This window comes from Rhinatrema bivittatum, chromosome 6 (assembly GCF_901001135.1).
Source record: "Rhinatrema bivittatum chromosome 6, aRhiBiv1.1, whole genome shotgun sequence".
NCBI lineage: Eukaryota > Metazoa > Chordata > Amphibia > Gymnophiona > Rhinatrematidae > Rhinatrema > Rhinatrema bivittatum.
The window spans coordinates 344597328-344620188 of NC_042620.1; the positions used below are offsets into that span (position 1 = coordinate 344597328).

General features: G+C 45.1%; 1 protein-coding gene across 1 annotated transcript in view; it reads right to left on the reverse strand.

Annotated features, from left to right (window-relative positions):
- The window catches only part of F9 (coagulation factor IX), a 124865-nt gene extending 103572 nt beyond the window's left edge, over positions 1-21293 (reverse strand). Inside the window, exon 1 of the mRNA XM_029607778.1 lies at positions 21209-21293. Coding sequence (XP_029463638.1) covers positions 21209-21263 — 55 coding nt within the window. The 5' untranslated portion in view covers positions 21264-21293. The remainder of the gene's footprint in view (positions 1-21208) is intronic.
- Between the last annotated feature and the right edge of the window lie 1568 nt (positions 21294-22861).

Consider the following 22861-nt stretch of genomic DNA (forward strand, 5'->3'; position numbering starts at 1 on the left):
TAAATGCAAATCATTTACTTAAAGGGGACATGCATAGACAAAACCATTATATAATCACATGATGCATTTTAACATAAATACTTGTAAGCAATTAAAAAGTTATATTACAAGGATTACAGGCAAAATAAAAAGAATGATAGTCCTAAATTAAATATTAAAAAACCTAAAATCCTCAAAAAGGCAGCTTATTAAATTTATGAAATGTACATATCTCTCACATTTATTTAGACTTAGCTCACACCTTTTCATTGGTACAAACATACATATTATGTTACTTAAACAAAGATAAGATCTTTAGGGGTTATTTTTCCCATAAAATGCTTCTATGTTTTTTTCCTCTATTTATACATCCTGTTGCACAGAAGTGTTATCTTTTGAGAAATCTTTCTACCTGTGCATCAGAATATGTGGTTTATCTGGCACTTTGCCAATGCCCAAAGATCTATGTTAGAAAACCAAAATAAAGTCGCAAGATTAGAATATATGTAGTTGTTTTACAAAGAAAAGCTTAGAGGCTCCGCTGGTGGCGCACTGAATAAATGAGGCTTATGGTTTTGAAAAATTGGTTTTTGAAAGCTCAGCGCTGAAATCCAAAAACTGCATTGGCTTTTTAGAAGCTACTTTTGTATGAGAAGCTAGATAGGGGTTCGAAAATAGTGAAGGCAATTAAAATATTTTGAGGAGTTATCACAAAGTGTCAGAAATGTTCCTTTAAAAAAATAGCAGAAGCAATGGGCACACTTTTAGCAGTATTGAGGGAAGGCAGGCCAATTAGAGTAGGTAAAATGCTTTACACCCACATAAATCACTCTGAAAATAATGTGTTATTTTTGTCATGGATCAAATCCTGGCCCATCCACATGGAGGCAATAGGGTTGCCAACTTTTCCACAGACCATAACTGGACACTCAAGGACTGAAGGGGGTGGCACCCCTCCCCTTCATTTGCATAAAATAAAATCCAGAAATATAAATGTATTTAGGTGTGAAGATCACAACGGTTTACAGTATCCACATGCGTATTCATGGTCAATGATCACATACTGTGTGCCAACATTCATCTTCTAGTTCAACACCACAGCGTATACATATACAAATCATAAGAATAAAACCATACTAATAAAAACTATTTCAACACAGTTGATGAACAGAATATCCAACTGGTAAATTTTAAAAAGTTTTTAAACAGCGATATTTTTCAAAACAGACATGTCAATTAACCCCCAATAATGAAAGCTAATGATTAAGAATTCCCCACTCCCCCTTACCTGTTAATTCTAGAGACTATGTAATTCTTGTGAATGGACCGTGTGCCTTGACTTCTCTCTCTCATACACACACTCTAAAACAGGGGTATCCAAACTCAGTCATCAAGGGCCTCAATCCAGTCAGGTTTTTAAGATTACCACAATGAATAGGCATGAAATCTGCATGTACTGTCACCATTGTATGCAACAGACCTCATGCCTATTCATTGTGGAAATCCTAAGCTCCTGACTGAATTGCAGCTCTTGAGACCTCTGCTCTAACACACATTTGTTCTCATGCACATGATTAATTAGGACCAAATTAAGGAATGGGAACGCTCACACACGTACTTTGAGCCTCACGCTCACTCATACACATACATGCTGATTCACACACGTGTATGCAAACCGACAGGCTAGCAGGGGATGACTTGCTCCAGGTGGGGAGAGTGAGGGTTAGGTTGCACTCCAAGTAGTGTGTGCGGGCCTATAAAATGAAGCCTGGGGAGAGAGGGAGATGGGAGGAGGGGCATCAGTTACTCAAGGGATGTGTGTGTGTTGCTTGAGATGGGGGATTTTTCTGGAATTGGGATGTTGTAGTACTCGCCCTTGGCAAAAATGAGGGGGCAGAGTAAAATGGTGCTAGTAGGGAGGTGTTGGCAGAGAGGAGACCAGAGGGATGCCGGGAAGGAAGGGGTGGAAAGAGGAGCCAGGGCAGATAACCATCCAGGATGCACTGTGCCAGGCCTGGGGTGGGACCACCAATGTGCCTCATCTGGGCATAAGTAAGGGGGTGATGGAAAGACGGGGAGAGAAAGGGCTGAAAGGGGGCAGAGGGAAATGGCTGGTGGCAGGTGAGAAGGGGGGCTGAGAGCAAGAGGCAGTGGGGATAGGAGGAGACAGAAGGATAGGGGGGAGAGAGGAGGAGGCTGGTGGTGGAGGGAGGGACAAAAGTGTCCCCCCAATAGCTTCTTCCACCTTTAGCAAAATCTTCCTCTTCTCCTTTCAATCTCTCCCCACCCCCACTGCGCTTGCTCCATTCCCCTGCTGTCATCCCCATTTAGTCCCCCATTCTGTCTTCTGCCTCTTCCCTTCAGCCTCCCTCCTTCTTTCCCCTATTTTATCTTCACCTCACACCCTCTCCAGTCCTCTTGTTCTCTCTAATGCCCTCACCCAGCCCTACTCATTACTCCTGCTTTGCTCCCCAGACACCAGCTCTCCTGGTCCTCCCATCCATCCATCCACTATTTTCCATGACTGTGGTCCCTGTCCTGTTGGTTGCAAGTCCCGCTTAGATTGAGGACAGTGGTGCTGAGCTGGACAGCAGGCAGCATGTCCCGACCTGACCCCCACATGAGCTGGTGGGCCTGGGTTGCGGGTCTAGACTCTGGATTGGAGGCAGGTGCAGGTCCGGCGCAACCGGTTGTGCACACCGTGCATTTGCACAGGGCGGCACACCCGAGGGGCAGCGGCGGCAGGAGAGGACATGGGGCCACCTGCGGAGCTCAAACTGCCAGTGGCTGAAGATGAAAAAAGGCCGGGAAGAAGAGAGGCAGCTCTGCCGCGGGTTGAGGAAATGCCACGGCAGTTTCCTCTGTTAGCTGCATGCGTGCACTCACAGCTTTCCGGCCCCTGCCTACCCTCTGTCAAGCGCTAGAAAACTGGCAGGTCAGAAGGTAAGATAAGCTTGCGGGGCCGTGGTGCACTATGGCTTGATCTTCAGGCGGAAGGAGGCCAGCAGGCTATGGTGGAGCTCATCCCACCATAGCCCGAAGTGAAGAGGATGGATATGGCTGCATTAGGAGCCTGGAGAAAGGAGGCCGGGTGTGTGTTTGTGGGTGAACTTGTGTACATGTATCTGTGTCAGAGCTTGTGTGTGTCTTTCAGAGCTTCTGTTCATGTGTATGTGTGTCTGTGTTAGAGCTTGTGTTCATGTATATGAGTCTGAGAATTTGAGTATGTGTCCGTGTCAGAGCTTCTGTTCATGTGTACGTGTATGTGTCTGTGTGACAGCCTATGTGTGAGTGCATGTGTGTATGAGAGCCTCTGTGTCACATAGGCTCTCACAGGTATGCACACACACAATGTACCTGTGAGGGAGAGAGAGTGTGTGGGAAAGATTAGGCATGTATGAGAGATGGAATGTGTGAGAGAATGAATGTGTGAAGATAAAGTTTGTGTGGTTCTACCTTCCCCAATGCACGACATTGTCAGGGTGATTGGAAATCAAAAGATCCCAGGTATGGAGAGCAGGAGATTTTTAAAATCCTTATTAATTTTTCAGTGTAATTTGATGTTTGAAATATTTATTCTTTTATGACTGATTTTACTATTATGATTGATGATTTCTTGATATTAATGTTTTATGAAGAACAGTAATGTTTCTGTTTTTCCATTGTTGCTCTGCTTGAGGCTGACTTGTTGTGGATTCCAGTTCAGTTCTTCTCTGCCTGCTTCTATTTATACTTTCTGGTCTCTTTAGTCTGTATTTGGTCAGGGTCTGTCTGTGTCTCCATGTGTGACCGAGGTGAGGTATTCTGCTACCATATAATTTATCTGTTGGGATCTATAGCAGTCTGATTTGTTCTGTTTTCCCAATATTGGTGTTATAGGTCTTGGTGGAATATATGCAGTGTTGCCTTTTCATAGATAAGGTTGTTACTATTTGAGTGCTGGCTATTAGGTTGTTTTGGTATGGGAAGTTTACTATATTGTAATGGTAATTCCATTTATTCATGGTTTTCAGAGAGCCAAGCCCATATGCAGCAAGCATTGCAAAACATCTAATTCTATAGGAATTCCAAGTGTCTTTTTTGCAGTGTTGTCTAGCTCACACCACAGTAGTTGTAAGTTATTTTTGCCTCAGAAGACTGACTTTTGAATGTGCTTTTCTCATGTAAAATCTATTATAAATCAAAATCAATAATTGGATTGTCTGTGTGCGCGCATCTGTAGAGGGTGTATGTGTTTGTGCAAGGCTGTAAGGTTTGCCTAGAGAACCTAATACCCATCCTTTGATCCTGGGTTCCGTTCGGGGGAGGGTATCAGATTTTAAAAATAAGATTGCTAGAGGGAGCTGGGCTTTTTTGAATGGGTCCGGGACAGAGACAGAATGAATTGGGGGGGAAAGGAAGAACAGCATAGTAATTGTTCGCACAGGGCAGCAAAAAAAGCTAGCACCGACCCTGGACAGGTGCAGCATGTGGTGATGCTGAGCCGGATAGCAGCAGATCCCCATGTGATGATGGCAGTAAGTCCTGCCGAGTCCCACACACAGCAGTGGCAAAACTAAGGGGGTTGTTTTCTATCGATATTGCATGTGGAGTCAGGGCAGAGTCGGGACTGGAAGCGGAAGAGCCGGGGTGGACGTGACAGTAACTTCGCTGGCGGTGATAAGATAAGACCCATTATCGCCGCTGGTGGCGCTAGTGGGTGCGAAAGCTGGGAGCAATAACACCGCGTGCTGGTTACACTCTCTCTCTCTTTCTATCTCTCACTCATATTTTGATAAATCCAGGCCTAAGGAAGCACTATGGTGATTTGCTATCAAAATGCTTGAAAATTTACTCCCTGATGTAGCCTTTTCAGGCGAAACACTGGCCAGTTCGGAGTGTTTTGAGTGGTCTATAAAAAAGTGGTTTAGAAGCAGGGAAAGATATTAAATGATTCCAAGTTGTCTTCATGTAAAAGCTAAGTACATTTCAAGTCAATTGTTAGATATAAAAGCTATTGATTTAATTTAATGCTTCCAAGTTAAAGTATGAAATGCAAGCTACTGATTGATTTATATGAAGCTTTTTGAAAGAAAATATTGTTAAACTCACTTTTAAGAGAATTTTTAGGGTTGCATCACAAGAATTTTTTTTAAAAAAAGGAGTTTCTCTGACACATGATTTTGTCTGGCAACCAAGTCAATGAGTTTTCAATGGCATGGCGACTGAAGTCTTTTCCTCCTAAACAAAAAAGTTTTATAGTGATTGTGTGTGACAAGTATGTTTCGGTGCAATATTATATTGGTAGTTGCAGTAAGATTCCGCATCTTACCTGCATAGTCCACAGAAACGTGTCCAGCATTTGCTAATGCCATATACAGAGGTTTTGTGTTTGATTTTCTGTTAATGAATAGTGAATTTGCCTTCTGACTGTCCCCAAGGGCAAAGGCAGTTTGCTTACTTTTAACAAAAATCTTGCTCAGTTAAAAGGCAAAGAGTGTACTCTGGATACCTAGTGACTTCTAATTGGATCTTCTCTTTGTAGCCTAACCATGAAGCAAGTATTTGATCACTGAAATGACATTTTACAAAAGAAAATAGAGCTAATTATTTTACACAGTCTTGTTTATCCTTGGCATTAGGTGTGTTCTTTAATCTGAAGTTCCAAAAAGAAAAAGTAGAATACTTTTGTGTCTGAGTTAGCTATGCGCACATCATGGTTCCTAACTTAACTTTAGAGATAATGAATTGACTGATCAATTGATTACCTTGAATTGCAGGGTCTGGAACAGACTTTCTGTTATAGAACAATTGTAATAGAACCTCATGCTGTTCTTTGCATTCATATTTAATTATTTTCCTAAGCAGACAGGGTACACTTGTCTTTCATCTCGAGAACCCTGCTGCTATATGACACTTGCAGGAGGTAAATATCCGTCAGGGAGTAAGGAACTAACAGGCTACACGGAGGACAGAAAATGCTTTTAACTTACAGCCAGAGCTTACAGTGCCCTAACAGCATGAATGACAATAAAATCTGTCAAAAACAGCAAAAGATTTATTCCAGAATAGAAGAAATATTAATTCATGAACATCCAACACTTTGCCACATTGGGAAACAGACTAAACGAAAAAAATGCAAACACTTAAAGGTGAATTTTAAAACACATGCAGGCATCCATGTGTGTGCAGTTCCCAGCGCGCGTACATGGACGTACTGATTTTATAACATGCATGCGCATGTTATAAAATCTACTACACGTGCACGTATGCAAGTCCAGTTTTATATTGGCACGTGCGTAATGGGGGCTAATTTTCTAATAAGTGCGTAGAGACACAATGGGGCCTTTCCCCAGTTCCCTCCCAGTCCACTCCAATAAAGGAGCGGACTGGGAGGGAACTTCCTAAACTCCCTAGCTAACCTGTCTTCCTTTTCCCCTAACCTCCCTGACCCCTAAAACCCCTCTAGCTATCTTTTCTTTTGTTTTTATACTTACCTGCTCTCCAGAGCAGTAGTAGGTTGCGCTGGCCGGCCGCCTGCCAGCCCGCCCTACCCAGACTCCGCCCCCAGCCTGCTCCTTTTTTCTGAAGCTGGTCTTCGGCACGTACTGGGAGACAAACGTATCTCCCAGTCTTTTAAAATTAGGCTTTAAGAGAATTTTCAAAGTGATTTATGTGGGTATAAAGCATTTTACCCACTCTAATTGGTCTTGGGAAAAGTGCCCTCCCTCAATATTGCTAAATGTGTGCCCATTGCTCCTTCAATTTTGGTAGGAACAATTCTGACATTTTGTGATAACACCTCAAAATATTGTAATGGCCTTCCCTATTTTCAAACACTATCTAGCTTCTCATACAAAAGCAAATTTTAAAGAACCAATGCAGTTTTTGGATTTCAGTGCTGAGCTTTGAAAAAAATGTTTTTCCTACTCTAATGCATATTGTTATCCTAAAATAAGCTTGAGATCTGTTTGCATTCATGGCCTACAATGTATGCAAATATATCCCATTCATATTAATTAGGGATCTCCTGAAAACCAGACTGACCAGATGGTCCATGAGGACTGGGTTGAGAAATTCTGGTTTGGATAACATTCACATCTCTCCTATAGAGATTTAACCCTGTATGTCCTTGCATTTGCATCTTGATGCCTTCTATGTCAATCAAAGTCATAAAGCTGGATCTCATACACACACACTTTCCACACAGTTACTATAAATCCCTTTCATAGTAACACAGCAAATAACAGATAAAGCCCCAAAAGATCAATCAAGTCTGTCCAGCAAGGTGTTTAAGGTTGTAATTGCCGCTCCATGCAATTTCCCCCCATGCCTTCTGTTATGGATACAACCGCTGCACTGTACAAGTTATCACCATGCAGAAATGTTATACCTAAATTACCTCAGTTCTTAATTTCCTTCCTCTAGCCACTAAGGATCCTCTATCTTTAATCTTTATCCTTGTCTTCACCACCTCTTCCGGGAAGGCATTCTAGGCATCCACCAACCCTTTTGGTGAAAAAGTGTTTCCTGAAATTGTTTATGAGTTTGCCCTTTCCTAGTCCTACAGCTTTCTTTCCATGGAAAAGGTTTGATTCCTGTAGATTAACCCCTTTTAGGTGTTTACAAGTTTAATACTCCTCCTATCTTTCATATCTATTGTGCCATGCTGATCACAAATGTTGATGTACATGTGTTTGGTTTAACAAGTGATTTCCAGTCTTCAGATCATACTAGAAAACATTTCTGAAGCAGGAGATTCTTTATTCCTTCACTTATAGATTGATGCACTAACTTAAAAATGTTTTTTGTGACTGGGGCTTCACACAAACACACAAAAATGCCCCAAAATGTGCAAAAATACTGAAATATTGCTTCTTATTTTCACATAAAGCCCTATTTGTGAAAAAATTTGCATTTCCTAGTGTGTAGCAGATGGATTCAGGACCAATGGGCATAGTGTGCTCCTGATAGCAGTTGGAGACTGAGTCAGATTTCAATCTGATGTCAGCACTACATATACCCGTGCACGAGGCTCTGCTCTTCAGTTTTTTCCGTCTCCATAGCAGTTCGGGACTTCACACACCCTTGCACAGTGTTTGGTTTTCTAACTCCAAATTTAAAGAAGAAACAAAGAAAACCTTACCTCCAAAACGAGCCCCGTTCTCCTGCAGTGATACCCAAGGGTCCCTCCCCCAGTCGAGATTTCCTGAGGTGATTTCCGAGATCCCTCAGAAGTAAGCCTCGGTCCCGGCGTGGACTTAGCCCCCAGGAAAGAGAGCGGCTGAGAGGCAGCAGGGGCAAAACTGAGTGTGGTGGTGAAGGTAATTCCCTCTCTCCCCGCAGCCGAGATATGGTAAGGTAGAAAACTCTCTCAGTCTCCGAGGCTCGGACAGCCGCACAGATCGTCCCTCCGACGTCTGTACAATCGGGTTGAGCAGCCCTGACCAGGATAGACCCTGATCCAGCAAGAGGGTCCTCCCACGTGGAGACCACCTGAGGGGGCCGCCATCTTACCGCATGGTCGCCGGCGCCTTTCCCCCCCTTGGTCGCCGCTTCGTCCGCACAACTGAGCCATGCGCACAGCGGCCGGCGCACAAAGTACTTGTGCGCATAGCAGCGCGCGTATCTGCGCCATGAGTACAGTGATGCGCACACCGGGGCCGGGCAAACAGCTGCACACTCAAGGGTGCCAAGCGCACAACTAGGCCCGTGCGCACAGCCACACGCGCATCTTCCGGTAGGCGCACCCGGAGCGCATAACCAGGCCTCCCGGCATGTGTACCTGTACAGGATACACTTGCAAATCATGGCACTGCCATCCAAGGGTCAAGCCCTCTGTCCGGCATGCCGAGGTGACCTCCGCCCTGTGCCTGCTATGCAAAGAAGCTCGGGGGGGGGGGGGGGGACTGAGACAAGGTCCCCCTCAGCCTGTAGAGAACTCTGGATCCACCAGCGAGACTACCCCGGACCTCTCTATTCCCGAATCGGCCCCTCCATAGTGGGGGGCCCTCGAGGACTGCTGGACCCAATGTGGTCCCAGGCAACCTCACCTGGGCAGGATTCTTCGCTGAGCTGCAATCCTACATCCATGTACAGACAGGGCCATCAGTGGCACAACCACAACCCCTGCCAGTTTTCCAGAACCTCCCAGGGCCCCCCCCCCAGATGAGCCTCCCCTGGACAAATACCACCCCTTAAGGGACACAGATGACTCTGAGGAGGAATCAGAACCCTGGAAGAGGGGAAAATCCCTCCAGGAATGGAATTGTATCGAACCATGATGCGCTTCTTTCCAAAAGACGAATTATCAGATCTCGTAGCCCCGAGTCTGAAGGCATTGGCTATCCCAAACACATGCAACACAGCAGAGTCCAAGGCGAGCCCCATCCTGGCCGGGCTCTGCTAGACCTCATGCCATTTTCCTACACTACAGGCTGTACAACAACTGATCGACCTGGAATGGGACACTCCAGATGCCAACTTTAAAGGAGGGCAAGCCCTAGAAGCTCTCTACCCCTTGGACTCCGCAACAAAGGAACTCCTGAGGTTTCCCCAAGGTCGACACCCTGGTCTGTGCCACCACAAAGCACACTATCATACCAGTCAAGGGAGGAGCTTCACTCAAGGATGCCAATGACAGACGGCAGGAATCCATCCTCAAGCAGTCTTACGGTATATCAGCTATGACCTTACAGATTGCTGCCAACTGCGCCGAGGTATCACGCGCCTGCCTGGCTATGGCCAGGGATGCAACTACACCAATCGAGGCATTAGACCCGGCAATATCATTCCTTACGGATGCGACCTCAAACCTGGTACGCACCTCAGCCAGGAGCCTCTCGTCCATATTGGCAACCAGAAGACAGCTCTGGCTCCGAAGCTGGTCAGCCGACAACCTCTAAGATGAAGCCCACGAGAATGCCCTTTAGAGGAACACTCCTGTTCGGAAGTGAACTGGACAAATTAGCTGACAAATGGGGCGAGTCCCCAGTACCCTGTGTACAGGAGGACAGAAACAAGAGGAACCAATGCCCCTCTCCCCGGGCACCCAAGGGCAGGGGATTCCAGCGTTTTAGACCATACAAAAACACTTACCAAGCCCCTCGCCCTGCCGGCAGGGGACAGTCCTTTCAGAACAGACACAACAAAAGAGGAGCCGGCTCGGGACCAGGCCCCAGCCGCAATACACAATGAGAATCAGCAGACCCATCTACAGGAAGAGATCATAGGATGAAGACTCGCCCTATTCTACCAAAGATGGGTCGAAACAGACAATTGGGTCATATCCATCATCCGAGAGGGATACTACCTGGACTTCCACAGCATCCCTCCGGACAAGTTTGTGATTTCTCCATGCCATGACCTCTCCTAGAGGATGGCAGTGGAAACCACACTATCAAAACTCCTCACCCTAAAGGCAACAACACCGGTGCCCATGCACCAACAAAATTCTAGGCACTATTCCATCTACTTCATCGTGCCCAAGAAAGAGGGAACATTCCGGCCCATACTGGACCTCAAGACCATCAACCGCTACCTGAAGGTACCCCGCTTTCGCATGGAAACCCTGCGTTCGGTCATAAAGGTGGTACAACCGGGAGAATTCCTGACCTCCCTGGACCTGTCAGAAGCCTATTTCCACATACCGATCCATCGCATCCATCAGCGCTTCATGATATTGGGCCATCACTACCAGTTCCAGGCCCTACCGTTCGGGCAAGCTATGGCTCCCCGAACGTTCACCAAGATCATGGTGGTAGTGGCGACACTGAGGAAAGAAGGAATCCTCATGCACCCATACCTGGACGATTGGCTGATCAGAGTGAAATTGCCAGAGGAAAACCATCAAGCAACCACCAGAGTCAAGGAAACTACTGCAGAGCCTCGGGTGGGTTGTCAACACACCCAAAGAGCCACCTGCAGCCCTCCCAATCCCTAGAGTACCTGGGAGTCCGGTTAGACACCAAATGTAACAAAGTCACCCTTCCCCCTACAAGGAGAAGGAGATTGATGGAACTACGAGAAACTCCACTCTTCCCATGGCATGGGACTATCTCCAAGTCCTTGGACTCATGGCATCAACCATAGACGTCATCCCATGGGCAAGGGCCCACATGCGGCTCCTACAACATTCCCTACTGTCACGGTGGAACCCAATGTCTCAAAACTACTCTGCCCCCCCCCCCTCTGGCTACTGGTGAAGGTTTGGAACCAGCTACAATGGTGGCTACAAGAAGACCATCTGAGCGAGGGATCAAGCCTATCCCCACCAGAATGGACCTTGCTCACCACGGATGCGAACCTGCGAGGATGGGGAGCCCACTGCCAGGAGCTAATGGCTCAAGGGCAATGGGACAAAAAAAAAAAAAAAAAAGTTGGCATGGAACATAAACTGACTGGAAGCCCGAGCAGTCAGACTAGCCTGCCTACGGTTCAGTCACAGACTCTGGGGCAAGTCAGAGTCATGTCGGACAATGGCACAACAATTGGCCTACATCAACCGCCAGGGAGGAACCAGAAGCCAGCAGGTGTCTCTGGAAATAGAGCCCCTAATGATGTAGGCAGAATCAAACCTACAAGGGATATCAGCCGCCCACATCGTGGGAAAAGACGTCACTGCGGACTACCTCAGCAGAGAGAGTCTGGATCCAGGGGAATGGACACTGTCTACAGCAGCCTTCCAGCGTAAAGTAAACCATTGGGGAAACCCAGCCATGGATCTTCTGGCAACCGGGTCCAACACCCACGTTCCCAAGTTCTTCAGCCGAAGACGGGAACTGCTGTCCCAGGGAATTGACGCCCTTATCCAGACCTGGCCACAGGAGGATCTACTGTACGCCTTCCCTCCATGGCCACTACAAGGCAGAATCATCCACAAGACAGATCACAGAGGGCTTGTACTTCTAGTGGCCCTGGACTGGCATGCGAAGACTTTTGATGGGAAATGCTCTACGTCTACCTCCACACAGGGATCTACTCCAGCAAGGACCGATCCTCCACGAAGACCCAACGAGATTCTCGCTTATGGTCTGGCCATTGAGAAGTGTCGCCTGAAAAAGAGTGGATACTCAGGACCAGTGATTGACAGTCTGCTCCGAGCACGCAAGTTCTCCACCTCCTTAACATATATAAGAGTATGGAGAATATTCGAAGCCTGGTGTGAGGACTGTGACATCCTTCCACGGACAGTCAAAATCCCCAAGATCCTGGAATTTCTGCAGGACGGCATGAACAAAGGGTTGTCCCTCAAGTCCATCAAGCTGCAACTGGCCACCCTGGCCAGCTTCAGACCCAGGGTGGATGGCACCAGCCTAGCAGCCCACCCAGACGTCTCCCGCTTCTTAAAAGGGGTCAAGCATATTCAGCCACCTCTAAAGTGGCTGATACCTCTATGGAATCTCAATCTAGTGTTAGACTTCCTAGCGGGAGCTTCGTTCAGACCAACTCGTGGTCTGTCCCTACGGCTCCTGACCTTGAAGACGGCATTCCTCATGGCAATCCGTTGCCCGTCGAATCTCCGAACTTCAAGCATCATCATGCTGGGAGCTGTTCCTCAGATTCATGCCGGGATCCATACAGCTGCGCACTGTACCCTCCTTCCTGCCAAATGTGGTTTCTCACTGCCATCTAAACCAAACCATCTCACTGCCATCTCCAGATGAGCATAAAGACTTGGAAGAGTCATGCCTTCTTCACCACCTGAATGTTGGCAGAATCCTAGTCTGATACCTGGAGAGATCAGAACCTGTACGAAAGACGGACCATCTATTCGTTCTTCACAGCAAGAAGAACGAAGGGGAAGCGGCCTTGCGGGCAACCATAGCCCACTGGATCAAAGTAGTAATCAAGGCGGCCTACGTACAGGCAGGCCAGCCTCCACCTCTCCAGCATTCATCCAGCCTCTCCAGCATTCATCTCAGCTAATACCATCTAACACCACTTTCGCTCCTAACAACCCAAACAATGTACCACGGTCTCCCAATACCGATTCTCCATCATAGAACACTACTCACAGGAAAATCAAACATAATCTACAATCAACGCACCTACAAATCACTTATCCCCATCATGATTACTCCAATCACACAACTTCTAGGATTCACTCTGTTCTCATTGATATTATTTAATGCTCAATCACTATCCAAGAAATCACTAATTTTAAATGATCTTCTCCTAGATGCAAACCCAGACTTATGTACTATAACAGAAACGTGGTTTAAATCTACAGATATAGCTTTAATCAACTACCTACTCAGACATACGACTTTCTCAATCCCACGACAGAAAAAAAAGGGGTGGGGGCATTCTCTTAGCAGCTAAGAAAGATCTTAGATTCACTCATCACCCAATCAAATCTGACTCAAAATTGGAAACAGGTCTCTTCAAATCAGACTCACTACAAATCCTTCTAATATATGCCCCTCCAGGACTTCTAGAAACGGACCCATCACCCTTCCTAGAAATCTTAGCATCTTATCTAAAACCAGACTTCCCAACGATAATCCTAGGAGATTTCAACTTGCACGTTGATAACCCCACACTCTCAACCAGCTGTGAAACCATTCTTACAGCCATGTCTGCAATGGGATTCAAACAAATAATCAATGAACCTACCCACAAGGCAGGTCACACACTGGACCTTATCTTTGTGAACTCAGGTATAACACATTCAGTACATCCCACTTACAAAAAAATTCCCTGGTCAGACCACTCTTTAATCTCCACCACCTTCTCAATGACCCAAATGAACAATAATCACGCCCCTCAACACTCATTTCTCTACAGAAAAGTATGCGCCTGATGAACTCAGCAATCTAATCATGGAACTTTCACACATGGACTTCACATCACCCAATGCAGCCGTTAATTCCTGGTCCTCCATAACAGAAACCGTGGCAAACAAACTATGTCCGTGGATAACAAAAAAAGTCAAACAAGGTGCGTCAAAAAGGCAGCCATGGTTTACAAATGAACTTAAAAACCTCAAACTTGACCTGCGTCAAAAAGAAAGTAAATGGCGTAAAGCCCCTTCCCCCTCCACACTTTCTACATACAAACTCGCCCTACAATCATACAAGAGCTCCACTTTAAAAACAAAAAGGGACTTCTATGCACACAAGATTCATAACATTATATTCGATTCCAAAGCGCTATTCACATTTGTCTCCAATCTAACTCAGGCAAACCCTCCTGACATACCACCTAACCAAGCTCAAACAAAAGCTGATGAGCTGGCACTCAGTAAGAAAATCACGAACCTACTAACACAATTAAAGCATAATACCGGCACACCAACCAGCAATTACATTCTTCATAATAAAGACATCTCCCTCCAATCTCTTGAACTCACCTCCTCCTCAGAGATCCAAACACTTAAGAAAATGAAACCCTCATCGCATCCACTAGACCAGATTCCGTCTAAATTACTACTGCTAATCCCGGACACCATAACCAAAACCCTAGCAGACATTATAAACTGCTCATTCATCCAGGGTTTCTATTTATTAATTAATTTTTTATTTAAGGGTTTTTATATACTGGGGCACGTTAAAAACATCACCTCGGTTCACAATGTAACATAGCAACAGGCTTTACAATAATTTAGAGTAGGAAGAAACATTGAGGCAACTAACTTTCTACCCAGACGACCTCAAAATAGCATCCATCAAACCGCTACTTAAGAAGCCTAACTTGGACCCCAAAGATCCTAACAACTTCCGTCCAATCTCAAATCTGCCTTTCATTGCCAAGGTGATGGAGAAACTAGTTAACACACAACTAGCAGATTACATAGAAGAACACAAAATTCTTTTCCCCACTCAATTCGGTTTTAGAAAAGCCTCAAGCACCGAATCCCTTCTCATCTCACTGACTGACTACATTATTTTGGGCCTCGATAAAGGACAGGCCTTCCTACTGATCTTATTGGATCTATCGGCAGCGTTCGATACTGTGAACCATGCCATATTACTAAATCAACTAGCGAACATCGGTATTGCAGGATCAGCACTAACATGGTTCAAAACATTCCTAGAAAACAGAGGTTTCAAAGTTAAAATCCACAACAAAGAATCCTCCAGATACCCATCACCACAAGGAGTTCCTCAGGGTTCCTCTCTCTCACCAACACTTTAACTTATACCTTCTCCCGCTTTGCCAACTGCTAAACAAATTAAACCTAAAACACTTCATATTTGCCGACGACGTCCAGATTGTGATCCCCATCAAAGAATCCATCACTAAAGCGCTAGAACTTTGGGAAAATTGCTTTCAAGAAATTAACGAGCTCTTATCCAGCTTAAATCTAATCCTAAACCAATCAAAAAGTGAATTCATTCTAATCTCTCCAGATAATTGCAAAATCACTACAAACCCGCCAGCCAACTTGCAAACCTCAAAAGTAAGAGATTTAGGAGTCTCCATAGACAACCGGCTAAATTTGAAATTGTTTATCAACCAAACAACCAAAGACTGCTTCCACAAACTGCACGTATTAAAAAGAATAAAACCCCTATTTCACTTCCATGATTATAGAACAGTGCTCCAAGCAATAATATTTGCAAAAATTGATTACTGCAACTCGATCCTACTAGGCCTCCCATCATCACATACTAAACCGCTCCAAATGATACAGAACACCGCAGCAAGAATTCTAACAAACAAAAGAAGAAGAGATCACATTACACCAGTCCTTAAAGACCTACACTGGTTACCAATCCACTACAGAATAATTCATAAATCCCTCACCACAATCTACAAGAATATCCATGGACTGGCTCCACTCCATCTACAAATAGCTCTTAAAAAACACTCCTCCAACAGACCCATCAGAGAAGCATATAGAGAATATCTACAGGTACCACACAACAATACCACCCAACATATAACACTGAGAGATCGGGCCTTCTCCACAGCAGGTCCCCCACTGTGGAACTCCATCCCCCTAGAACTAAGACAGGAACCATGTCTTCCAACCTTCAGGAAAAGACTGAAAACATGGCTGTTCATGAAAGCATTTCCGGACCCTTAAAGATTCACTACCATCAAATGCAGCATTACTGAACATTTCCTATTAAACTGAAACAGTCACTATCTACCAATCATTACAATGTTTTACTTCTGGTTAAACTTTTTATCTTTCCTCTAACTCTAATCCCAGTTAGAATGACCCCCCGTTTTATTGTAACTTTCTTCCATGCACTTGTTTTACTTTTTAATGTATACTCTTATGTTATTAGTTATTTACGTTATAATGTATTTCTCACCCCTCGTTTTATGAAAACCGACATGACACGAACTCCGTGAATGCCGGTATAGAAAAATACTAAATAAATAAATAAATGTCAAGGCCCATTCCACAAGGGCCCAGGCAGAAACCAAGATGCTGTCACCCGCAGAGATCTGTCAGGTGGCAACATTGTCCTCCATCCACACTTTCGAGATTCTATTGCCTGAATGTTCAGGCCAAGGAAGACAGCATTCAAAAGGGCAGTACTAGATGGGCCACGGGCAGCCTCCCACCCGGTTCAGGAGTAGCTTTTGTGCATCCCATTGGTCCTGAGTCCATTTGCTACAAGCTAGGAAATGCAGAAATTACTTTCCTGATAATTTAATTTTCCTTAGTGTAGACAGATGGACACAGCACCCCGTCCATGGCTGCCTCGTAATCAAGAATCCTCGGGGGAACCTCTCCCCGAGAGCACTGGTAAGCCAACCCTTCTCTAGTTCAGACACCCATATTACCAGGTGTCGGCGCTTCTCGGTTGAGTGCCCTGGCGGTCTCCAGCTAGAAACCACATCAACCAATCTGAGTAATCAAGTTAATCAAAATTATCCAAACACACATATATCCATAATTGCTTTGCGAGGAGAAAACTGAAGAGCAGAGCCTCGTGCATGGGTATATATAGTGCTGAATTCCCCCAATAAATTCAATGTATGCAAATACATTTTCAAAACCATTTATACATTTTACCTAGACAAATGTGCTGTCTGAAAAGTGCCCTTCTCAGAGCAGCTAAAAAGGTTTCAAAATATGCCCACATTAAGCCTCCTTAAGAAGCATTTCTTTGGTGGTGTTTAAATTAGGGAAGTAAAACAGCATGCATAATTGGCATTTGAAATAGTACATGTGCTGTTTTTATCTTTATCTCCCACCACAAAAATAGCAGGTACATGGGTGCTGTTAGCATGCATATGTTATGCTAGCTAATTTTCAAATGGAAATGACCTGCCTCATTTTTTGAAAATGAATTACAGAGTGCACATGATAAAAGGGGGGGGGGGGTGCTCAAAATATCTCCCATGAGTGTGAAGAGGGATCAAAGGGCAACAATGAGTTCCCAAATCAGATGCCTGCATCATTTTAACCAGATTCCACTTTTTTTCCTTATTCCCCTTTTGATTGCATGCTATATAGTGTGCAGTTTGGATGTGCAAGTCATACTGACAGGAGGAGGTCTGCAATGGAGATGAAAGCTTCAGAGTTGGGCAAAAGACAGAGGTGTTTTTGAAAGGCAAACAATGTCTATTGTTGATCATAAAGGAATGATAGAGATAAGTATTCTTTGTCTTTTGTTATGTCCACCTTCTTAAACATCTTCTTAGAAACCAGTATAGTCATAAATGAATTCTCTGACGAAGTGGGCTCTATCCTCGAAAGCTCATACCTCAATAAATTGGTTAGTCTCTAAGAAGCCATCCACCTCTTGTCATTTTTGCTACACTAGACTTATCACGGCAGTCCCTGTGAAGATTCTCTGCCGAAGATTACCGATTTCCATTTCCCTGTTGATTTCTATGGAGTCAGGTGATATATGTATTTGAGTGAATTGCGGATGTATGTCTTTGGTCACTTGCCCTTGGTTTGGGCTGGCATTATAGATGGATTATTTTTTTCCTCTGATTAATTCTGGGTGCTGGTAAAGTGAAAAAAGTAACTCTGCATAATAGTAAATGGATAATGAGTTTCACGCATTTTGCAGTGAAGCCGAAAATATATTATGTAATTACGAGCAGTGACTGATCTAAAAAGCTGAGTAAAGAGGATTTATTCAGTTTTCTTGGGAAGAATAAAGCCTCTGGATTAACAGTGATTTTTTTCTTTACACTAAAATCGATGATTAATTTTCAGCCAGAAACTTTAAGCCTTGATTTCAGATAAATCTAGCTCTAAAATAATTTATATCATTATTTATTTTTTTTCAGCTTTTCCAATGATGTAATCCATGCATGTGACAAATTAGTCTAGACATATAACTCAGAATCTTGAATCAAAGTCAGTAACCACTGATAAAATCAGCTTTGATTCATTCTGAGGAGCTTCTGCTGTTTGACACACACACACACACATGCATGTGTGTGTTCAGTGTGGTGCCTTGTTGACATCTGGGAAATTAGGGTTTTGGTAGAGGCACAGATTTTATTTCAATCAGAAAGGGAAGTTTACAAGCTCCTCTATTTCTCAGTATATATGTATTTAGTTAGTTCCTTAAGATGATAAATGTCACACAAGTGATACATTCGCAGTCAAATAATTTCAGAAATCTGTTCTCCCCCAATTCATAAGCCTTGTGTATTACTTCAAAGATATCTGAATCATTCTGTTTCTCTTGGGCAGAACTGCAAATGAACTGGAACAATTTCGGAAAGCATATGAACAGTTTTGATAATTTTAATAACCTTCTTGTCATATTTAATATAATTAATTTTCTATTATAGGAAATTAACAGGCAGGATTTAAGAATACAATGACTCAACATAACAAAATGATATTTTAGACACACTCGAATAGGTTTTACATGCCCGGCGCGCATAAATCCCAGAGGTTACGCATGTGGCTGGGCCTTGTGCACACTGGGGTAGATTTTCAAAGGCTACGCGTGTAACCCTAGAAAATCTGCCCCTGTGTGCGCCAAGCCTATTTTGCATAGGCTTGGCGGGGCGCGCAAGCCCCGGGTCGCGTGTATGTCCCGGGGCTTGCAAAAAGGGGCGGGGCATGGACAGTCCAGGGGCGGGGACATGGCCATAGCCTCCAGGCACAGCGGCCATTTGCCGCTGTGCCCGGGATCGCGGGGCGGACGTCGGCCGGCATGCGTAAGCTATGCCTGCCAGGAAGCAGGTGCAACTTACCCGACAAATGTAAGGGGGGAGGGTAAGGTGGGGGGAGGTGGAAGGAAAGTTCCCTCCGAGGCCGCTCCAATTTCAGAGTGGCCTTGGAGGGAACAGAGGAAGGCTGTGCGGCTCGGCGCGTGCATGTTGCACAATTGTGCACCCCCTTGCGCTCACCGACCCTGGATTTTATAACATGTGCGTGGCAGCACACGCACATGTTATAAAATTGGGCATAGATTTGTTTGCGCCGGGTTGCATGAACAAATCTACGCCCGCACCTTTTAAAATTTGGCCCACTGCGTGCATTTTCAAAGGGGACTGGCCAGGCGCGTAATCCTTGTTACGTGCCAAAGTGCTGGGTCCAGAGAAAGGGGTGGGAAGGGCTGGAGGTAGCCGGTACAGCGGCCAAGCGCATGCCAGCAAGTTGCTTCTGCTCCAATGGAGCAGTAAGCAAAGAAAAAAAAAAGGTGGGAGACAGGGTTTTGGAAGTGAGGAGGAGAGAAGAGGAGAGGGAAGGAGTATGGGTAGGAGGGTAGTGAACTTCCCTCCCAGTCTGCTCCTTAATTGGGGTAGACTAAGAGGGAACTCAGGGGGGGACCTGATTAAATCACTGCGCATAATCTTATAAAATAGGACCCGCCCCCTGCGCGTGCCACCTCACATACATGAATTATAAAATCCTGCACGCATGTGTGCACCAGCACGCTCGTTATAAAATTGGCGTGCACCTTTTAAAATCTACCCTACTGTATATTGTAAATGGAGTATTAGAAGATGAAAATGTACACTGCTACATTTGTTTTACAGTAGCACATGGAATATAAATTCAATATACAGTATCCTCTTGGTAACAGATTAGTAGATTCCTTTCACCACTGAGATGAACCTCTTATTATGAAGTATATGTACTAAACTGTGAAATTATTTTGCACAAAATGCACCAAAATGAACAAAAATGTTGGCTGACAGTTTTGCATGTTTTATCACGTGTGGGCTTTGTGAAAAAATTCACAAATTGTCCCCCTTTGTAAGTAGCAAACATTTGTGCATAGTCCATTATGTGCAATTGTTTACTAAACTTTTGAATAAATGAGCTGCTGTGATGCAATATCATACAAGGCAGCTCATTAATGCAGAATCAAGTGAAAACCAGCAAGCAAAGACATTCTCGTACACCATTTTTACAAAACAAAATACACCTGAAAGATGTAGTTCTTTTTTTGGTCATGCCTAGTAGCAAAATTTCTCAAACATTTGTTATGGAGCTCATTTGTATCTCTAGTAAACTTTCACAGGGGCCACTAATCTGCAGAAAATCTTGTGGGTTAGTACATTGGCCCTTCTACCTTACTGCATTCCACAATACTAGGAGAAAATCATTTTACTATGGAACTGGAAAAGAAGAGAAGGTAATATATCACTAACCCCTTTATGGTGAGAATCTTCTTGAACATTTTTCCTAATATTGATTACATAGTAACATAGTAATGAGGCAGAAAAAATCCCAAATGATCCATCTAGTCTGCCCAACAAATTTCTTATGGTAGTAACTGCCGCTCCCTGCACAATTCCCCCTCTCCCCCCCCCCCCCCCCGCCCAATATTAACAAGCAAATCCAAGCAACTATTAAACCCATAACAAAATAACTACTAGCATTGGGGTAGATCTTAGAAAAGTACACACATGCATACTTTTGTTCACGCAACCTGCACGAACAAAAGTACACCACATGCTTAGCTGTGTGTATCTTATAAAGATGCAGGGTCAGCACACTGTCAATTGCATGTTTCAGGGTCCAATCCCTGAACGAGCTTTCCTGACCACTCAAAAACTCAAATAGAAGTTCAAGGTTATTTATTTTTTTTCAAATCCTCAGGTGGGGTTTGAACCCTCCCAGCCTGAATGGAAGGTAGAAGTCCTCCCCACTGAGCCAGCAACTCAATTTCCAAAGGCTGGCTTCAAAAGTTCATCTCAAGTCCAAAGTCTGGCCCCATGGGCCTAACTGCCACCTCCCTCCATACCTCTGGGATATCAACTCTTCCCCACAGGTACAACCACCCACTGGCAGTCTCTCAAACAATATCCTTAAGTAGGCACATGCGGATAGTCAAACAGCCTGTATCTCCCGGCTCACCTTCCTGGAAGTCACACCAGTCATCCACCTTCCATCTAAGCAGGAGCACCAACATTCCAGTCTTGCCGGTAGCATGGTCCTTCTCCTTCAGTCCCCAGCAGGATACTGAAACTGCTGGCTAAGGGCGTCCCTTTTATACTCTACAAACTCCTCCTCCTCTTCCAGCTGATTGGCTCTGGGGAAGTCCCACCCTTAACCTCCAACACCTGTGTTTGCCTCTATGATTACAGAAGAAACCACCAGTGTATTTCCTTGACTGTGTCGCCTGGGTTTTCTTCCCCTTCCTTCTAGAACTTTGGTTCCAGGGAGTTTTTGTTCCTGGCTTTATTCTACCTACCCAGTCTAGCATAGTGACCCTGTCCCACACGCGCAAGGCTGCGCAAAATCGGCAGCCTGCGTGCGCCGAGCCGCGCAGCCTGCCTCTGTTCCCTCCGAGGCCGCTCCGAAATCGGAGCGGCCTCGGAGGGAACTTTCCTTCCGCATCCCCCCACCTTTCCTTCCCTTCTCCTATCTAACCCACCCCCAGCCCTACCTAAATCCCCCCCCCCATACCTTTCTTGTACAAGTTACGCCTGCTCGAAGCAGGCGTAACTTGCGCGTGCCACCTCGGCATCCCCTGGCAAAGGCCGCAGTGCCGGGGGACTTGGGACCGCCCTCCTGGCCCGCCCCCGAACCATCGCCATGCTCCCGGACCCACCCCGGACCAACCCCGACCCTGGACATGCCCCCCGGACTGCCGACACACCCCGGACATGCCCCCTCCCGCCCCTTTTACGAGGCCCCGGGACTTACGCACGTCCCGGGGCTTTGCGCGCGCCGGCACACAGGGCTTTTAAAATCTAGTCCATTATTTTTACAGAGTGAGCAGCCTTCCTGGTAATTCAGACAGTGCTGCTTGAATGTGCTTTGCTTTTGGACTTGGCCATAGAAGCAGTTCTGTGCTTTATCCCTGGTATATGAGTATCAGTACCCTAGACCATAAAATGTGGGGCCCAGTGCTTGCAGTCTTCTGAATCCAATCCAATTCCCCCTTTTCTCCCCCCATCAAAGCAGAGATCAATGTTCTAGATGCGTCACAAGCATCAAAGCCTATTGGTTAAAGGTAGCGATCCCCATGCCTTCTGTTAAATGTAGTAACTGACTGCCACTTCGTGCAGTCTACCCCCATGCACCCTTTCCTTCATTTCCAATCTCTAGCCTTTAGGGATCCTCAGTGCTTATCCCATGCCCTTTTGAATTTGTTTACTGTTTTTTTTCTCACTACTTCTTCCAGAAGTTCATTCCAGGCATCCACCACCCTCTGTGTGAAGAGATTTTTCCTGATGTTGGTTCCGAGTTGTTGTCCCCCGCGCCCCCCCCCCCCCCGAAGTTTCGTAGCATGACCCCCCTAGTTCTTCAGGTTCCTTTCCATTGGAAATGATTATGTGTGAATAACTAGTATTACATTTAATATTATTTCCTAGTTAGAAAATAGGCTGTATTAGTGAAGGAACCTTCCTGGAGCAACCAGGAGATCTGGACTAGAAACTCAGAACTGAACAATGAGAGAACAACAAAGAGATTGAAGGATGAATTGACAAGCCCCAGTGTTCCCCCCATTCAACAGAAAACATACTGCAAGTGGACCAAAAATGTATAGGGGCAGATTTTCAA